This window comes from Amphibalanus amphitrite, unplaced genomic scaffold (genome assembly GCF_019059575.1).
Source record: "Amphibalanus amphitrite isolate SeventyFive unplaced genomic scaffold, NRLGWU_Aamphi_draft 000267F_arrow, whole genome shotgun sequence".
Taxonomy (NCBI): domain Eukaryota; kingdom Metazoa; phylum Arthropoda; class Thecostraca; order Balanomorpha; family Balanidae; genus Amphibalanus; species Amphibalanus amphitrite.
Genome location: NW_024881762.1, coordinates 99,278 through 117,980, shown reverse-complemented (window position 1 = coordinate 117,980; position 18,703 = coordinate 99,278). Strand labels below are relative to the sequence as shown.

General features: G+C 50.6%; 1 protein-coding gene across 1 annotated transcript; it reads right to left on the bottom strand.

The window, feature by feature from the left end:
• Positions 1-1,655: 1,655 nt before the first annotated feature.
• On the bottom strand, positions 1,656-18,301 carry LOC122386939 (mucin-5AC-like). The gene is made up of 8 exons (XM_043376689.1): positions 18,230-18,301; positions 17,253-17,402; positions 16,563-17,093; positions 15,991-16,203; positions 15,774-15,849; positions 14,305-14,597; positions 13,834-13,974; positions 1,656-2,808 (listed from the first exon to the last, which is right to left on the bottom strand). The coding sequence occupies exons 1-8, from the start codon at positions 18,299-18,301 to the stop codon at positions 2,044-2,046; spliced, it is 2,241 nt and encodes a 746-aa protein (XP_043232624.1). The 3' UTR covers positions 1,656-2,043.
• Positions 18,302-18,703: the final 402 nt, after the last annotated feature.

Genomic DNA, 18,703 nt, shown 5'->3' with positions numbered 1-18,703 from the left:
ACTGTCCGGTCTCAGGGAAGGACCAGGTAGACTGTCCGGACCCTGAAACGGACCAGGCGGCCCCAGAGGCGGACCAGGCGGCCGTCGAACCTCTGGATGACGCGGGAAGTCCCGAAAAGCCCGTAAAGGAGGTGGTGGCCTCTGCGCAGTCTGACCGCCGAGCCCAGCCGGAAGCAGGCGCTGTCTATCCCGTGTTGGACATTACTGAGCCAGAGTGGGACGCCACTGACGCACAGGACCACAGCGGACAGCCCCCTGAGATGTCTGACCACGACGACACCGAGACGCAGATATTGATCTCAGATCGGCAGGCAGACTCAAACGAGCGAGTATCCCATGGTACAGAGAAGTCACTAGGGGTATCCGGACAAACTGATGACGTCACTGGAGCGCTGACTGAGGCCAGTGAAGACCCTGATGTAACAAATGGGCAGGCCGATATTGGACAGCAGGATACACACGGTCCCGGTGAGTTGGCCGTCGGCATGGACATGACGAATGCTGTCACAAACGAGTCTACTATCACGGACCGGTCTGCTATCGTCACAGGCCACATTAATGACGTCACAGCCGAACCGGCTGACGTCACACCCGACTCAGCCGATATCAATAAGGAAATAGTCGTTGGGAACGACTTAGCCACGAGGGCCTCTCCCATTGTGAACCAAACTCCGACAGAGCTGCCTTACAGTGGTGAGGTCCGATCGGCTGCCCAGCAGACTGCCGACTTCGCGAGCACGACGGACAGTCCTCTAGGGTCAGCCGAGTGCGGCCCGGCCGACACTGCCGCCGCGCCTGACTGGCCTCTGGGGCTGGAGGAGGGCAGTTCGGCGCCGGACGGGTCGGGCGCGGCTGACTGTCCTCTGAGGATGGAGAGAGTTCCGCTAGAGTCGGAGGAGGGCGGGCCGGCCGCAACTAAAGACGCTGAGGATCCACACACACCCGGCGGCCGGAGTGTGTGCTACACTCCTGCCCCGGTGACGCAAGCAGAGGTGGGAGTGGCGGCGCCGGCTGATGCGTCGTAGAGTCGCAGAGTAGTCAGGAAGAGGGACGAGCCTGAGTCGAATAATGGAACAGCCGAATGACACCCGCTGGATGCTGGTGAGGGGTCCGCCTGTCCCCCTGATTCAACAGAGCCGTGGCTCGGCATCTCAGGGCATTCCGGGTATGTGCAAAGAACAAACGTCTTTCTCAGAGAATCAGGGAGGTATAAAGTTTCCACCGAACGCTCGCAGCGTGTGTTCTTGTTACTGTTATTAATTTTTGATATTGCAGACTGTTAGGTCCAGAATCAAGTCATTTGTAGAAAGTTGAGACCTAGTTTTGGGCGTTTGTAGACTTTATTTATAACTTACACATGCGATTTCGCTCGCGTAGAATGTTGTAGACATTGGTTGTGCAGTTTGCGACGGAGCTGCCCGTTACACAGACGCTGGTGTCGCCGACAGGTGACGTGACGGGTACGGGCGTACCTTGTTGCTGTTGTTCCGTTCGGCCGCGGATAACCTAGGCGGACAGTGACCCGCCCTGGAGGCAACCGGCGGCCTCATCTTCTGTTGCCATTTTGTTGAGATGTACCCGCTGTTACAGAGTGCCCTTTTTCGAAGTGATCTCAGTTATGTGTTCTGTATCAATTTTTCACGAAGAAATACAACTTTATTTGCCATGTTTTGTTCATTTATTTATAACAAACTTCAAAAGTAAAACAAACTGCAGGAGGTTGTACTTTTCACTGGCAGTGCGGGCACTCGTTTAAAGCACAGACATGAGGCCGACAACATCAAAGCAAATAACATTCACACCAGTGAGGTAGCCTGCTTGTCACAACATGCAAATACAAAACAGATCATTACAGCAACACCGCACTCAACACTGGCCAAAACGAGGGACAAAAATACTGGTGAAAGACGAGCGCGGGCCCAATTCGCATATACTTAAGATAGCCAACGAAATGCACGGAATGAGTGAACTTCGACGTCATTGAGGACTAACTTAGTCCTTTCACTGGGTCGTGTGAGATGCTGAGGTGACCGGACCGCCGTGTCACCCGTGCAGCGAGGCCTGGTCGGCCCAGAGGCCGCCATCCTCGGCCGCCTCTCCTTCTGACCAGAGTCCCTCGCTGGCCGGCGCCGGCCCGCCCTCCTCTCCCAGCTCGAAGGTCGGGCCGGCCCGCACCGGCCGGATGTGCACGTGACGCACCCGCACAGAGCCGGACACCTCCCCGTCACTGAGGTCCCCCGGCTCCGGCGGGCGGTCAGCCCCGGCGGGGGCGGGGGCGGGGGCGGCCCAGGAGCGGCGGCGGCGCGCCGACGGCCGATCACATACCGTGGAGAGACGCGGGGAGCTGGCGGCCCGAGCCGCCGGCCTGCCGGACACCTCAGAACGGACGGCGCTCGACGGACCGGGGCCGGCACGGACAGCGCTCAGCCGGGAGTCTGAGGCTGTCCGCGCCGCCGGAACACTGTCTACAGAGGGCACAGAGGGCGGCAGACTACCGCGACTGGCCGCCAGCTGACCGCGACTCACCGCCAGCTGACTGTGACCCGCCGACAGGTGACTGGAGCGACGCTGGCCGGCGCTCAGCTGGCTCCCAGACGGTCCCAGGGTGGACCGAGACGGTCCTGGTCCCAGTGTGGTCCTTGACGGTCCTGGTCCCAGGGTGGTTCCTGACGGTGCCAGAGTGGTCCCTGACGGTCCCGGTCCTAGGGCAGACCGAACTGGTCCTATTGTAGACATTGAGGGGAAGGTACCCACCGGTACCGTGTCGCCCGTCACCTCACCTTCGCTCAGCGTCGTTTCCGCAGCCTCCTGTGGGCGGGAGAGGGGAGAAACGTCAGAATTAGAACTGATTGGAAACAGTGGGAGAGGGATAGAAAGAAGGGAGAGAACAAGAATAGACGACATACGGAGCGAAAGGTCAGAACGATTGACTGATTTAACCCGCGCGGGGCTGGGGTCTCCAGCCGAACGCGCGGGGCTGGGGGGGGGGTAAATTTTACCCCCCCCCCCTGTTATCTCCCGAACTTATGGTCCGATTTGGAAAATTCAAACGCCAATCGAAAGCTCTCATCACGAACTACTAAAAACATGTACTTAATTTAAAGTTTGAGGTCAAGGTCAAGGTCAGGTCAAGGGTACAAATTGCAAGTTTCTACAGTATCGGCCTTGACCGTAGTTGCCGAAGAATGGAGTCATGGACTGAGACTGATCGCCCAAAACGTGTTCTTAGGCTACCAAGACAACATAGGCGTAGGAACAGGGGGGGCCAGGTGGGCAAGTGCCCACCCACTTTTCGAGGTGGGGGGGCCAACCATGTGTTTTGGCCCACCCACTTTTTACTCGAGGCCCCTCGTCTCGATTTGAGAGGACGTGTCGTCACCTTCCAGAATAAACAAACTCGGTAAAAATAAGTTCCACGAATCCCCACGCACGGACTCCAAGGGGCCGTGATGGATCCAAGGAGGCCCTCTTTTCATACTTGTCAGTCGAAGCCCCTAAGACTGATGGCCTGAGAGGCCCTAGTGGATCTTAGGAGGCCCCAATATCCACACTGGTCTGAGGAGGCCCTGACACTGGCGGTCTGGGAGGCCCCTCTATCCACACATAGTCAGAGGTCTGAGACTGGTGGTCTGGAAGGCCCCTCCATCCACACTAGTCAGAATAGGCCCCTGACACTGGCGGTCTAGCCGAGGCCCCCTACCCTCACTAGTCAGAGGAAGCCCCTCTATCCTCAATAGTCAGAAGAGGCCCCTGAGACTGTTGGTCTGGGAGGCCTATCCATCTACACTGTAGTCAGAGGAGGCCCCTGAGACTGATGACCTGAGAGGCCCTTATAATCACACCAGGCAGAAGAGGCCTATGAGACTGAGGGACTGAGAGGCCCTTCTATTCATACTAGCCACAGGAGACCCCCAAAACTTTCGGTCTGGGAGGTCCCTCAATCCGGCACCAGTCAGAAGAGTCCCCTGAGACTGATGGCCTGCCGCCTGGGAAGCCCTTATATTCACATTAGGCAGAGGAGGCCCCTGAGACTGATGGTATGAGAGGCCCTCATATTCACACCAGTCAGAAGAGGCCCCCGAGGCTGATGGCTGTGAGGCCCTTCTGTTCATATAATTGGCCACTGGAGGCCCCTGAAACCGGTGGTCTGGGAGGGCCCTCTATCCACACTAGTCAGAAGAGGCCCCTGAGACTGATGATCAGAGAGGCTCTTATATTCATACTAGCCACAGGAGGCCCCTGAGACTGATAGTCAGAGAGGTCCACTCCTAATGAATCTGAGGGGGCCCTCTATCCACATTTACACTTTTCTAGGGAGGCTCCCGAGACTGATGGTCTGAGAGGCCCTTTTATTTATACTGTCCACAGGAACCCCCTGAGATTAATGGTCTGAGAGGCTCTTCTATTTATACTAACCAGAGGAGGCCCCTAGGATTGATGGTCTAACAGGCCCTTCTATTTATACTAGCCAGAGGAGGCCCATGAGACTGATGATCTGAGAGGCCCTTCTTTTCAAACTAGGCAGATGAGGCCCCTGAGAATGATAGTCCGAAGAGCCATGCGGCGGCAGCTGGCCGTGGCCATATTTCGGCTCGGTGGGGCCCCACAGAGCTCGTGAGAGCACCTCAAGGGCTCCTAAGTAGACACGCTTATCCCCATAAGCGTGCCACGCCGGCTTCTGAAGGCTCCTTGCAGGCATCTAAGGGCCCTTTCCGGCCTCTAACGGCTCCACCCGCCTGTGATAGCTCCACGCCAGTGTTTATGAGCGCCACACAGCGGCGCCTTTGAGGGTCATACTAGTGTCTCTTAGGGCCCTATATCGGTGGCTCTGGGGGCCCCACACTGGCGCCTCTGTGGGCCATCACACCTGTGCATCTCAAAGCTCTATATAGGTACAACTGAAGGACCCACACCGACACCTCTGAGGGCCCCACACCAGTATCTCGGAGCTCTGAAGGCCCCACACCGGTGACTGAGGCACTCTGAGGACTCACCGGCTCCTGAGAGCACCATGTTGATGTCTAACGGCTCCACAAGGCCACTGAAGGCACCACACAAGCTCTCACTGAGCTCTAATGTCCATGTACCGGCCTCTGAGGGATTTAAGCCAGCGCATTCATAGCTCCACACCAGCAATTGTAAGGGCTTCACACTGAAGTATCTGAGGGTTCCACATCAGTGTCTCTAAGGGCCACATACCGGCATCTCTGAGGGCCGCATACCGGCGTCTCCGAGGGTCCACATCTGGCGGGCACCCATCAGCGACTGAAGGTCCTACACTGTCGACTCCGAGAGCCCCATCTGCGTCTGGGAGCACCATGCCGTCTCTAAGAACCACAGCGGCTCCTCCGTACGAAAGATGGGCGTCTGCATGCCAAAGGGGAGCGGTTCCGAAAGAGGGGCGCCTCTGAGGCCTACATATATGGGCGTCTAATGATACCTACAAGTGGTTTGTATTAATTGACTTTTGGGGAGCGGGTCCAACTGGTTCCGATACCAACTAAGACCGGGTCCGACTGGTTCCAGAAATGTCCAGCCGGGTCTGGTTCGAGTCTGGTTCCCAAAATTTTCATCTTTTGCCACCTCTAATAGGGATGTCTCTGATGACTATACATAGGGCGCTTATATGCCAAAGAGAGTGCCTATGAAGCTAATAGGGGCACCTGGGAAACGAGGAAGACATTTGTGTAAGGGTTTTCAGGGGTCATGCGCCGTTTACGGCAAATAGATTCTAAAAAAATCGGAGGGGGAATAAGTTTTAAAAATGGTGCGGACTTTCCGCACTGTTCGCTTAAGCGGTTACGCCCCTGGGTACATCTGCCCGATCTCAGAAGCTAGATTTGGAGGTCATACTTGAAAGCAGTCAGCAGGACGACTTGGACGAGGCAAAAGTTGGAGGCCCCTGAAAATAGGAGGCCCCCTGGAAAAGGAGGCCCCTTGACAGGGTGGCCCACCCACTTTTCATGACGTTCCTACGCCCGTGCCATTAGGTATAAGTCAATGGAGATCAACTGAAAACTTTTTCTGGCGCCGGAAACGATCTCCAACTATCTCAAGCACACCGAATCGTGATTTCATGCACTCCTTGCAATGTTCGATGCGTCACTTTTGCAATGTTGACCTTGCGCGACGTCATTTATGACGTTATCTACCGATCAAATTGAGCTAGCGAGTCGGGAAAGCCACCAATGGACTCAGGAAGACCTGCCGAATCGAATGATATGCGACATGACCTCTTTCGACCAACTTCGTGACCTGGGGGTGCTGACCTGACCTTGACCTGAGATCAACACCCTAAGTTGACCTGACCCAAACAAAAAGTATATCATTCGACGCGCCTGAGCGAGGCGAACACGATGCTGCCAAAATCGCGGCTCTGCGGCCGTTTTTTGCGAAGTTATTCACCAAAAACGGAACCGTGCCTTTAGACACTTGACCTGACCTCAGAGGTCACCGGTTGGCCTAGGACCTTAAAATCGAGAATCGATCTCTGCGTCTCGTAACGGCGCACACGCTCGTTTTTTCCATAACGCGCTAGCTCCACCTGGGGCGAAATAGCAAGGGGGTCGTGCCCGCCCCCCGCCCCCTCGGCCGGCGCGTGTGTAGAAAACCTATAGGTCCGGGCCGGCGAGGGCTAAACTGGCCTCTGAGGGCCCAGACCGGCCTCTAAAAGTCTCACACCGGCCGGCGGCCTCTGAAAGTCAATCAGCCCAGTTGCAGTGGTCGCTGATATAAAACCTCTTAAAAACGTTACAGGCCTGGCTGAGCCTAGCTGGGCCGTTCCTGCTGATTTTTAAAGGTATATTGAAAAGACTCGCTTTGCACGTTTCACGCTTGCTCGTAATGAAAAAGTTGTTGGATGCCTCTGGAATTTGCATGGGTGCCAACGGCTGCGGAGGACAGGGGAACGCGTCCATCAGTTTGAGTTTATGGACGGGAGTCTCCCTGAAATTTAACCAATTTTGTTTTTGTTTTTGTCTATATTTTTTTTCCTCTGAGCATGTTTGCGAAAACAAAGTGGCCGAAATCCGAGGAGAAATTGGATTTTGGGGGTAGGTTAGGTTTTAGACCTCTGGGAGCCTGGCCCCCCCACTTTCGAAAACGTTCCTACGCCTATGCAAGACAATATTCGTTGCATACAATATCATTCAGAGGTCAAGGTCAAGGTCAGGTCAGGTCAGGTCAGGTCACCAAAAAACAAAATATAGAAAAGGGCATGTGCGACACATGTTTTATGGGTCATTTTACTCATAGAATTCAATAGGCACACTCAATGGCCCAATCAGGGGTAGCCAGTAACAGTTGGTAGCATTAGGCCAAATGGGCGCTCAAAAACTACTGCCCCATAGGGTTTCCATGTTAAATCGACCTTTTTCAAGCGAGCCTCACACGTAAGCTAAAAGATAAAGTGCCAATATTTTTGTGGGGAAAGGTAGCCTCAAGCTTCCTCTACAACCTTTTTATCTAGCATTTTTCGATGTGGAGGCCATAACAGGTCCAAAAAGCATTGGGCGCTGCCCGAGGTACCAAAAGCCCCTCCATGAGAGCCCAAGTTCCTGCGCATGCGCACATTGCATCAACCCTGTACTGGCGTACATTAGTGATACTGCTCACGGACTCGGTCAGCCAATCAGCGTCCCCGATTGCATTAATAGATGTCGCTAGCATCACGTAAATCCTGCTTGCGAACACATTAAAGAATGAAACAACTGCGCCATTTCCGCCTTTCATTGATTCCTTCCATCTTAGTATCAACTATACGCTTTTCAACCAACTTTAGACTAAGTTTTAAACTATGGTCAGTATGTTATTTCTGGTACATATAATATAAAAATAACTGCTTTATGAATTTGGCTGTACTCGCCAGAATAGAATACTCTATTTTTTCCATATTCAAAAAATATATCACCTACCATGTATCTTATCCAGGTAAAATGGGCGCTTTCCGCGTCGTTGGTGTACCCGTTGTTCTATATACCCTGGGCCCAATCTTATAAACGCCGTGAAATGGATATGGCAGCACTCTAAGGCTGGATATATAGTACGCAATCTTATAAAACTCTGTGAAATCGAAAACACGGCACGCTCTTTACGGTATTCGTAGCCGCCGGTTTTCAGGATACCGTAAAATGATTTTAACCGTGAGCAGCTGTGCACATCTCAAAACACCGACAATCAGCTGTTTGCGGTTTCAGCGGCGTCCATTCCAGTGTTGCCAGGTCTAGAGGTAAACCTCCAGATCTAGAGGTTTTAGGGGAGCGTTTCGGGGCTCCTGGAGGTTTTTGAAAAATGCCGGATTCTAGAGGGTTTTCTAGAGGTAATCTGAAAATTCGAGAAAAGACAATTAGCATCAAGGTCTCTTGAGAACTATTTAGGTACTTAATTTCATGTTATTATCTTTAAAGGGACCCTCCCACCTTCAAAAAAGTTTATGAATTGGCATGAAAGTGATGTCGCTCGGTTCAGAAAGAGTGAAAACGAATATCTACCAAATTTCACCGAAAAATATTCACCGGTTTTCAAGATATTAGACTTTTACTTTTGTTTACTTTTTTTGGATCTCCGCTGTTTCTAGCGACTTTATTTTAGAAGTGCGGCGTTTGCGGCAGATATTGCGCGCAAATAGCATATACCACCGCGTGCTACAAAACGTTTTAGTCAAACATTTAAAAATCGTTAGATATCTGCGCTGACGTCACACATTCAGAGGGGTATTCCTAAGCATTAGCCCCTCTGAATCAAAATGCTGCAATTTTGAAATTCAATATTTCCGATTTAAGGCATTTCTCGATGTTGTGAGTGCCGAAACCGGTAATTGTGAGCCAGGGACCCCATTTTGGCTATCTCAACTCAAATCTAATGTTAAGGTGGGAGGGTCCCTTTAAGTATTGCATGCTTAAACACACTTTTTTACAGATTGATGGAAACGATAAGCCTACTTTTGGCTTGTTCACTGTTGAGGCCCTGGCCGCCGGCTGCAGCTAAAAGTTCTCGATATACCTACCGTGGGCACCAAGGCTATGTAAACCTGTTGCCCACGGTGGGCACCAAGTCCACCAAGTTATGTGGACAAATGCGAAGGCATGCGAAGGATGAGTGAATTATCTTGATTGGGGATACAGTCGGGTGTTTCCAAGCCCGCTGCCAGCTGCTGCCAGCGCGCTGACGTCACACTTTGGGTCTGTTCCAGTCGCACTTCCTAACACATCTAAACTCCTCCAATTGGAGGAGTTTTGGAAGGGCAAGATAGAGGAGGTTGGAGCAGGGCCCTCCTTTGATTTGTAGGGGCTAGAGCTGACACTGGAACAGGGAAGCAATCTTGGAGTTTAGAGGTGTTTAGAGGTGTTAGGAGTTTAGAGTTTAGAGGAGTTTAGAGGTGTTAGGAAGTGCGACTGGAACAGACCCTTTGGTAGTGTTGGAGCAATGGGCTTGATGATGTCATCACGCGCTAGCAGCGGATGGCAGCGTGCTTTGAAACGGCGCCACGGTTTGTGATACGGAGATAGGTATGGAGGTATATATACTTTATAATCAGCGGCAATGGAACAGAGGTTTCTAGAGGTTTTTACAACATTTTCTGGAGGTATTGTCATCACTCGACCTGGCAACACTGGTCCATTCCACGCCAGAATTTGTGGCGTACTTTGACGAGCTTCTCAGACAGTTTAATTGATTTAAGATAAATTCCATGTTTTTATGATATAAGTATGCAATATTTTACATTATGATATTTCTAAGATTAAAACATGCTCCACATATTAACTCATGATTTATTATAATGATGCTTATTAATTATTATACAGACAACAACCCGGTTTACATAGGGTTTGTTGCAAGCTTATATCTCCGTCCGTGATGTTGCAAAAGATGCCAATGGTGCTTAACAATTTACAAAATGATCCCCTCTAAATATTTGAAGACCACTGCATCGAAATTATCGCCAAATTAACGAGCTAGAGCCTCGTCAAATATGCTATGTAAACCGGGTTAACGATCAATTTCAAAATATGTATTTCCAGGAACTAAATGCACACTAAAACACATAAAAACGATTGTTCATCGTTATATGGCTTTATTTTTCAAATTAAAAGGGATTTTTAAGAGGATTTTAGCACCAGTAACCGTCTTAGATTTTCGGCAGCCACTGCATTATAGAATCGGTCAAGAATCGGTATGGGTCTTTCGCCTATTCTCACGTCTCACGTATGACACAAATAACGGGCACTTCATGGCTTCTTATTAGATATTTAAATTAATGATGATATACCTTAGTTTGTCAAAAATTTATAAATGCCTACTCACTATTCGTATTTCCTCACTTTCTGTTTGGCACAGTTACTGATCAGTGATCAATCTGTTGTTTCTCCTCCTGCATCTCGATCTGACTTCTGAACCAAGTATTTTTCTTGATATAGCTTTGATATGTAGACTGGGTACTTCAATCTTTTGAGGAATTGCTTTTTAGCTTTAGGCTAGGTGATATGTACCTAGCTTGAATAAGAAGGAAAATAAGCTGTAACTTGACCTAATTCAGTTCATGTACGTAATCTTCGAATTTTAGTAGCTTCATCTTCAAGAAGGAAAATTTCAAGAGCTTATGACAAGAAGGAAAATAAGCTATATCTTGAATTGATTCAGTTAATGTACGTATCCTGATGCTCAAATTGTAGGAGCTTCATTGTCGACGGCATTACTTCAATTACTGAAATAGTAGGCGAGCTATAATTAAATGATTATTTAAATAATTATTTAACAAAGTTATTGCAATGCCTTAACAGCAAATAAATGCAAATGATGAGTTGAAGAAACACTTTATTCACTCGATTTTCTGAGCGCGAGAATGCCCTCGCTGAAATTTATTTGGTCGGCAATCCACTTTTCAGGAGAATTCTTCAAGCATGTTCGTGTTTTCCATACTTTGCTATCACGTTTTCCATAAATGATTTATTTATTACACATATGTGTGTCTCTAAAAGAAATAAATGTCCCATAAAAATTAAAACACATAACTTTTGCTGTTCGCAAACAGTACGCATAATTTCCAATAGCGACGGCGACAAGACATTGACCAATCACGTTGCGTGTTTCCTGCTGGCGTTGATTTGTACTGTGGGCAAAATGGCGTGAATAGAATTACCATACCATATGGTATGAAGTACCAAAGTAATAGAGAGTAATAGAGAGTAATAAAGAGTAATTATGGTACCAAAGAGGTACCATAATTACCTCTTTATAAGATTGCGTGAATAGGGTGCCGTAAATAGAGTGGGGTGGAATGATAGTACGCCATTTGGTAGCACAACCTTTATAAGATTGGGCCAATAAGTGATATGGACCACCTCTGGATGAATTTCAGGTCGAGGTCAGGTCAAGGTCAGGTCAAGTGAGGTCAAATTTTGAAGTTGGTTGTTAAGGCCTAAAAAGGTGTCTATCTGATGCAGTTTTTCACGGCGAATCGAATGGTGCTATTTTTGTTTCCGTACGAGGTCTAGAACTTCCAAAAAAGTCATTTTTCAAAAATTTTGTGTGTCGTGACGTCATAAAATTTTGAATAACTCCCACATTTTTGAACCGATTCTTCTAAAATTTGGTATGTAGATGCATATAGACCACTTCTCTGACATATATTCCGGTTTTTTCGATAGACTCAAAATTTTGGATTTTATAATGATTTTCCCAAAAAAGTCAGTTTTTTGAAAAAAATTAGACAAAAATCCAAAATTTTCAAAAAACCGAGATACCGCAAAGTGGGGCTATTTGAGACAGTGGGGCTATTTGAGACAGTAAGGTAGTGGTTTAGTAAAATCGCTGTAAAATGAAAACCGTTCGATATTTTTTCGTCATTTTTGCTTAGGCTGATGTGGAATTGAACAGTGAATGACCTGAATAACCTTTTTGAAAAATTTCGAAAAGTTTTGAAAGAAATTTGGTCTAAAATACGAAATACAGAAAAACGCACAATTTAAGTTGCTCGAAAAGGACCCCTACCTGCCGCTTAACATCGTTGAAATTTTAACAGCTTCGGCCCTGCATCTATCGTTACTACCGTTTTACTTATAGGCTAAGCATATTTTTCATGAAAATATTATACATTGTTAACGTTACTGCCGATTGCGTAACCCATTGTCTCAGAATCCCGATGATGCCCACCTGGTCAAACCTCAACCGATATGCCAAATAGCTACTGATAATGGTGATGCGATTGCACCCGAGAAGACTTAACACCATCTACTTGAAGTGCATCGAACGTTCGACATGAGTAACACCGATGAATTGGTCGTGGTCATAACGTGCAGTGGGTTCATGGTATTTAGCAGGAAGCAATATTTACATGTTCGTAGTGTAACATAATGACCCTTTAGCTGGTGACCAAACTAGTTATTCTGATGAATATGTGCTTAAAATGTGCTTCATCAGTCACTTACTTAGTCGACAATAACACATGCTACCTTAGTTGACCAAAAAACACCATTGAAGATTCTGTTAGGTGAGCCTATGCAAGTAGGCTTCATGTGGTAGGGTTACCGGCCAATTGATACAGCATGCAGCGATCGAGGAAAATCGTCATAAAATCAAAACCGCTTAACATTTTTCTGTTATTTCTTCGCATGAAGATGTGCAATGGAACAAGGAATCATGCAGACTATTCACTTAAATGTTTTGGGAAACCTTTTAGCTCGTTTGATTCATTACGGTGTGCTTCATTAGGTAGCGAGCCTGTCTCAAATAGCCCCACCGACTTTCAGTATGTCTGTTTTCACGCCACCAGGGCTATATACAAAAACTTTCTTTCAAAATTTTACTGTGGTTGTCTTTAGAATAGTCCTTGATGATCATTCTGCAAATTGGAAAGTTTAGGGTCACATCATATTATGACAGCCTTAGCATATAGTGATGCAATTTTATAACCTACCGAAATGAAGCATCCTACGAAAAAGGAAAAGATTGAATATAAAGGAAATGTAACTGTCTTTGCAAAAGCAATTTTTGCCAGAATGATCAAAATTTAATTTCCAACCACATGGCATTTAAAAAATTATCTCTAGCGTGACCGATTTTCTTCAATTTCTTCGTAACTAAAACTGTCTCAAATAGCCCCACCCTATGGGGCTATTTGAGACAGGCTTTAACTAAAAAAATATCCTTAATCATTATTACTAGCTGAACCAAAATGCACCTATATGAAAGAGCTTACGGAGAACTACATTTTTGCAATTTACATGCTATAAGAAATATGAACCGTCTTAAAGGGAGAGGCCAAAAACTGTAAAATCCGTTTCAAATAGCCCCACTTTACGGTAGCCATTTGATAGACAAAGTAAAATTACGTATAACCTTTTTTGTTACGTCTTGATTCCTTTAAAAATGAAGATGTTAGCGGCGTTTGAACTTTTGCCGTTTTTGAGGCGAAAATGGCGAACATGACGTCACTAAAACGTCAATTTCTCAAAAAATTTTCCGACGGATTTCGCTCAAATTTTCAGGGAACGTGTCAAATTGATGTAAGAAAAGGTACTGAAAGTTTGGCGGCGCTGCGCGCCGCCGTTTTTGAGATATCGCAAAAATTCGCGAGGGGGGGGGGTAAAATTTACCCCCCCCAGCCCCGCGCGGGTTAAGACGGTGGGAGAGGGGGAAAAGGTGTGAGAACAGACTGACGAGGCTCTGGGAGAGGGGCCGACTCATTTATTAGCTCACCAATCGTGAAAATGTGGTCACGAAGACGGAACAAGGAAGAAGTGACAGTGTTTGGAAAAGTGACTATCAACAAAACCAACATCAGCTGGACGGTATCAGCCTACCAAAGGCTGGTGAGTCCCGACTCCCGTAGCGCACCTGTTCTGTCAGATGGCTCCCGATGGTGTGCCGGGACGCCGCGGCCAGTGTCACCGCCGAGGAACGCACGGTGGTGGCGCAGCCGGCGGTACCGACCCAGCGCAGCCAGGCGGGAAGGAGCACCTCCCCCTCAGAGAGGTCCTGAGGGACAGAACAGTCAATTCACCCACCCACCGCAGCCAGAGGTCAGTACTTCACCCACCCATCACAGCCACTTCCTGGTCACCTCCCTGCACACCTTCCCGGTCCATCAGACGGGTCCTGAGGGACACAGTAGACCTACCGCAGCCTGAATAAAGGAACCTCCCCCTCAGACGGTGCTTTAATTCAAATGTCGCGTCAACTATGTAGTCTGATGTCAAAGCCATCGAAAACATTCTAATGATTTACTGAATTCATGCCTTATTGGTTATTTCCCGTTGTCATATAAGATGTTCCGAGCCCCTTAGAATCCTGACTCCGCTGACCTACCTCCCCGGAGGCGGTGGACCTATGTCCGGACGAGTCACTCCGCGACAGAGAGCCATCCCCTCCAGTCCTCGGCGCCAGCCGGTGACCGGTAGCGCCGCCATGCGGACTCGGCGGCAGACTGAGGTTCTCCGCCGCGCCGCCAGGCGCCTCTGTCTGACAGCCGGCCTGCTGCCGGTCCGGGCTGTCTGGCTGGGTCTGGCAGGCGGCGGACAGGCCGGCGGGGGGCGTGGTCTGACAGCAGCCCGACTGCAACAGCACGGAGCTCGAGCCCTCCTCTGACTGCGGCGACACGACTGCAGAGCAGAACAGGACAGTGGCTGATAAAGGCACGGCAGGGTTCCTTGACATGCTTTGTGAAGTGAACTATCCTGTATCTCATCCTTAAAGGTAGTGTGCCACCTTTGAAAGATTTCCCATTTTATTTTTCCTAGGATAAGAAGCTTCTGTTTTTACCTAATATCGCAAAAAAATCAAAAATGGGCCTGGAATAGTGCCTTTTTCGCCTAAAAGTTTTTCGGTTTTTAGATATGTATAACAACTGTAGTGGGCTCACCTGCAAACAGGCGTCGGGCAACAATCGCGAATGCGGCGCACTTGTGACAATAAGCAAAGGTCATTATAGTGTTACGACCATACGACGTACGGGAATGAGTTATCAGCTGTCTAATCGTAGACAACACAATGTCGAGCCTTAAACTGTAAGCCCGTATTGGTATTGTTTCTTTTATTTGGCTGTCGAACATTATTTATGGTTTGAAATATGATTTTATGTAAAATAATTGATATGAAAAAGCCGTCTTATAAGTTATGACCCCATTTCACCACACGCAAGTGGCAGAAATGACAATGATCAGCTGACGCATTTTTCTTGGCCGAAGTCAGAGCGCGCGGCCCGACGCACCACGCGTATTTGGAAATTCCGACCTCGACGAGCATCAGAAGCCACCTAACAGGCGTGTTCGAAACCGCAGGAGATGATGATGAACGGGTTTATCGAAACTTGATTGGATGAGCATATCGGTAATAGCGATTTCAGTGTGTGCATTTATTGTTCATAGTGGTGTGAAATGTGGTTGGGGTACGACCGACAACCCGTCGGGGCGAATTTCGCACTGGGGTACTCAAAATTTGAAGAATTTAAGACGTTTCCATGAGTTTTGAAGGTATGGATAAGTTCTAAAAATCCGGTTCTCCTTATCTGGGCCATTAACTCCATACGGTCCAAGAAAGCTGGCACACTACCTTTAAAACAACCACCCACTTTTAACAGAACATGTTGAAATAATCAAAAATGTTCTACGATACTTCAGAGGGCGTTGAAAGCAGTCCACGCTGATCATCTAGGCTCCGCTTTCGTCGCCAGTAACGGATAAATGCGCCCGGCGTCACCTTTACGATAAATTAGATTTTGATTTTAATGCTTGCTATTTTCAACACCGACCAAACACCATCTGACAATGGCAGCTAACCTGTTGGCGGCAGCAGACTCTGCGATGTCTGAGCGACCGTCTCCGATCGTCCCTGCGCCGTCCTCTCCACTGCCACCTGTGCCGCGCCGGCCGCCGGGGCCCGGTCCGCCCAGCGGGGAGCCGCCGCCGGCGCGCGGACCGCCGGGGCGGGGGCGGCCCGGCCGGTCGGGGCTGGGGATGGTGCTACGGCGGCGGCGGGGTGTGGCCGCCGGCCGACCTTGGGCGTCTCCCTGCCGCCGGGGCTGGTGACGGCGCTGGAGCCGCTGCTGGAGCCGCAGCCGGTGCTGCTCACGGTGTCTGTGATCGCACTGAGCGGCGGCTGAGGAGGCCGTCCGAGCGTCCTCCCGGCCACCGGCAGGGCGGTCAGACAGCCGCCGGCGGACGGCGGCTCCGTCACCGTCCGCTGGTACACCGCCGTGCCCGGCGTCACCTCAACGGGAGAAAAACATGGCCAGAGGTCAGTCACCACAAATGACGGGACCACGGACGAGACACGGTTAGACCTTAGTTATCGCAGAGGACGGGAACAGGGACATAGCGATAGCGCCGCACAATTATGCCGTTGAAGGGCAAAATCCGGAAGAAAAATTGGATCGCAGATCATCACGGTTTTCAGCACGAAGGTTTGAGCTCAGGGAATCGCCTGAAGGCATTGATAATGTAACGTCTTTTGTATTTCTATCTTTATAGTCTGTTATTTTCCGGCACAATCAGTGACCCTACTCTCCACTGAACTCTCTACATTCTCCACTCCGCCAGCCTCCCACTCCGGCCCCTCTCTCAGCTCACCTGCGGTCTGCCGTCTGATTCGGTGTGCCGCTCTCCCTCCGCCGGCGAGTTAGTATCCCCGCCTGCCGTCAGCCCGGCGCTGTCCGACTCCAGCGCCGCGTCTGACACCTGGTCGTCCGTCTCGGCTGCCGAGTGCTCGCCGCTGCCGCCGACCGGCGCCTGCCGCTGCAGCCGCTCCAGGCCGGGGTCGGGGTCACTGTCCACCGGGACAGCGGCCGCCGACCGGCCCTCAGACGGCGGCGCCGAGCGAGACAGCGACGGCAGCGCCACCGACGGAGACACCTCCGAGGGGGGCCCAGTGGCCTCGGAGACAGTCTCAGCCGGGTCGGAGCGGGACTCGGCTGCGGGGAGCGCCCGCGGCGGCTTCGGCGGAGGGGAGGGAGGCGAGCTCTGCCTCTGACCGGGGCGGTCCCCGTCCTCCTGCCGACGGTTCGCCTGCTGCTGGTGCTGGTGCTGTGGGTACTGGTTCTGCTGGCGCTGCTGAATATAGTCCGACTGGTGCTGCTGGTGCTGGTGCTGTTGCTGCCTCTCCTGTTCCTGTGGCTCCTGCTGACGCTGCTTTAGCTGCCCTTCCTGCTGCTGCTGCTGCTGCTGCTGCTGCTGCTGCTGCTGCTGCTGCTGCTGCTGCTGAGGAGTCTGACCGGCCCCCGCTCTCTCGGCTGCCACCACGACCCCGGTCGGTCCACCCGCCGCCTGGCCCTCCTCCGAGGGGGACGGGCCACCGCTCCGGGAGGAACACGAGCTGAACTGAGCCGTGGGTAACCGGTGGTCGGCCACTGCGCGGTCCAGCTCGGCGGCCAGCGCGTCAGCGGCCACCGCCGCCGGCGAGCGGGCAGTCTGCTGCAGAGACACAGAGACATAGACTGTCAGGGGAGCGGACACACAGACAACACACACTGTCAGACTACTGCAGACACAGAGACACACATAGTCAGTCAGGGGAGCGGGCAGTGGGCTGCAGACACACGGACAGCACAGACTGTCAGACTATTGCAGACACATCGACAAAGAGACTATCAGGAAGAGGGCGAATGGAAGCTGCAATAAAACCACAAGACAGGCTGCTGGAATCTGTCTTTCTATCTATGAGCTTCCTTTAGACTTTTAAAATCTTCCATTTAAAATTTCGCGACCTCCTTGACAATAGGAGAGCTCGGCAGGGAGCGGTATATTGATTTTGACAATGAAGTCCATGATAAATTCCATCGAGCGCCGTGACTTAACTTTCAAGCTCGTGTACGGTAATTCGATTGAACTCACCGCGACCCCGACGACACACACTGCAGTACTTACCCGGACAGACTCGGATGATCGTGTTACGTCATCGGACCGACTGAAGTCGGGCGAGTCGCCGCAGCCGGCTATACCAACTAACATTACCATACCTCGCCGCAGCCGGCCATACCAAATAATATTACCCCATACTTACCCGGACCGACTCGGAGGATCCTGTGACGTCATCGGAGCGACTGGAGCCGGGCGAGTCCCCGCAGCCGGCCATACCAAATAATATTACCCCATACTTACCCGGACCGACTCGGAGGATCCTGTGACGTCATCGGACCGACTGGAGCCGGGCGAGTCACCGCAGCCGGCCATACCAACTAACATTACCATACTTCGCCACAGCCGGCCATACCATATATTACCCCATGGCCCATACTTACCCGGACCGACTCGGAGGATCCTGTGACGTCATCGGAGCGACTGGAGCCGGGCGAGTCTCCGCAGCCGGCCATACCACATAATATTATCCCGTACTTACCCGGACCGACTCGGAGGATCCTGTGACGTCATCGGACCGACTGGAGCCGGGCGAGTCACCGCAGCCGGCCATCGAGGCGGCCACCACCTCCTGGATCCTGCCGGACACAGACGGGTCAGTCAGTCGGTTCGTAAGGAAAAGCGCCCTTAGATGGAAAACGTCTCGGGGGCCGTCAGCAGTCAGCACTCAATCACGGTCGTATCATGATCGAGAAAGTGCAATGCATGCGAGACGGAATATTGCGAATCACGGATACTCAAAGATGCTAACGACGAAAGAGGAAACATAAAAAACGATGGCCAAACAGGCAATTCCAGAAAAGGCCGCAAGGCACGCCACATCTAGACAATGAGTGCCGACTGTACCTTTGCACTCA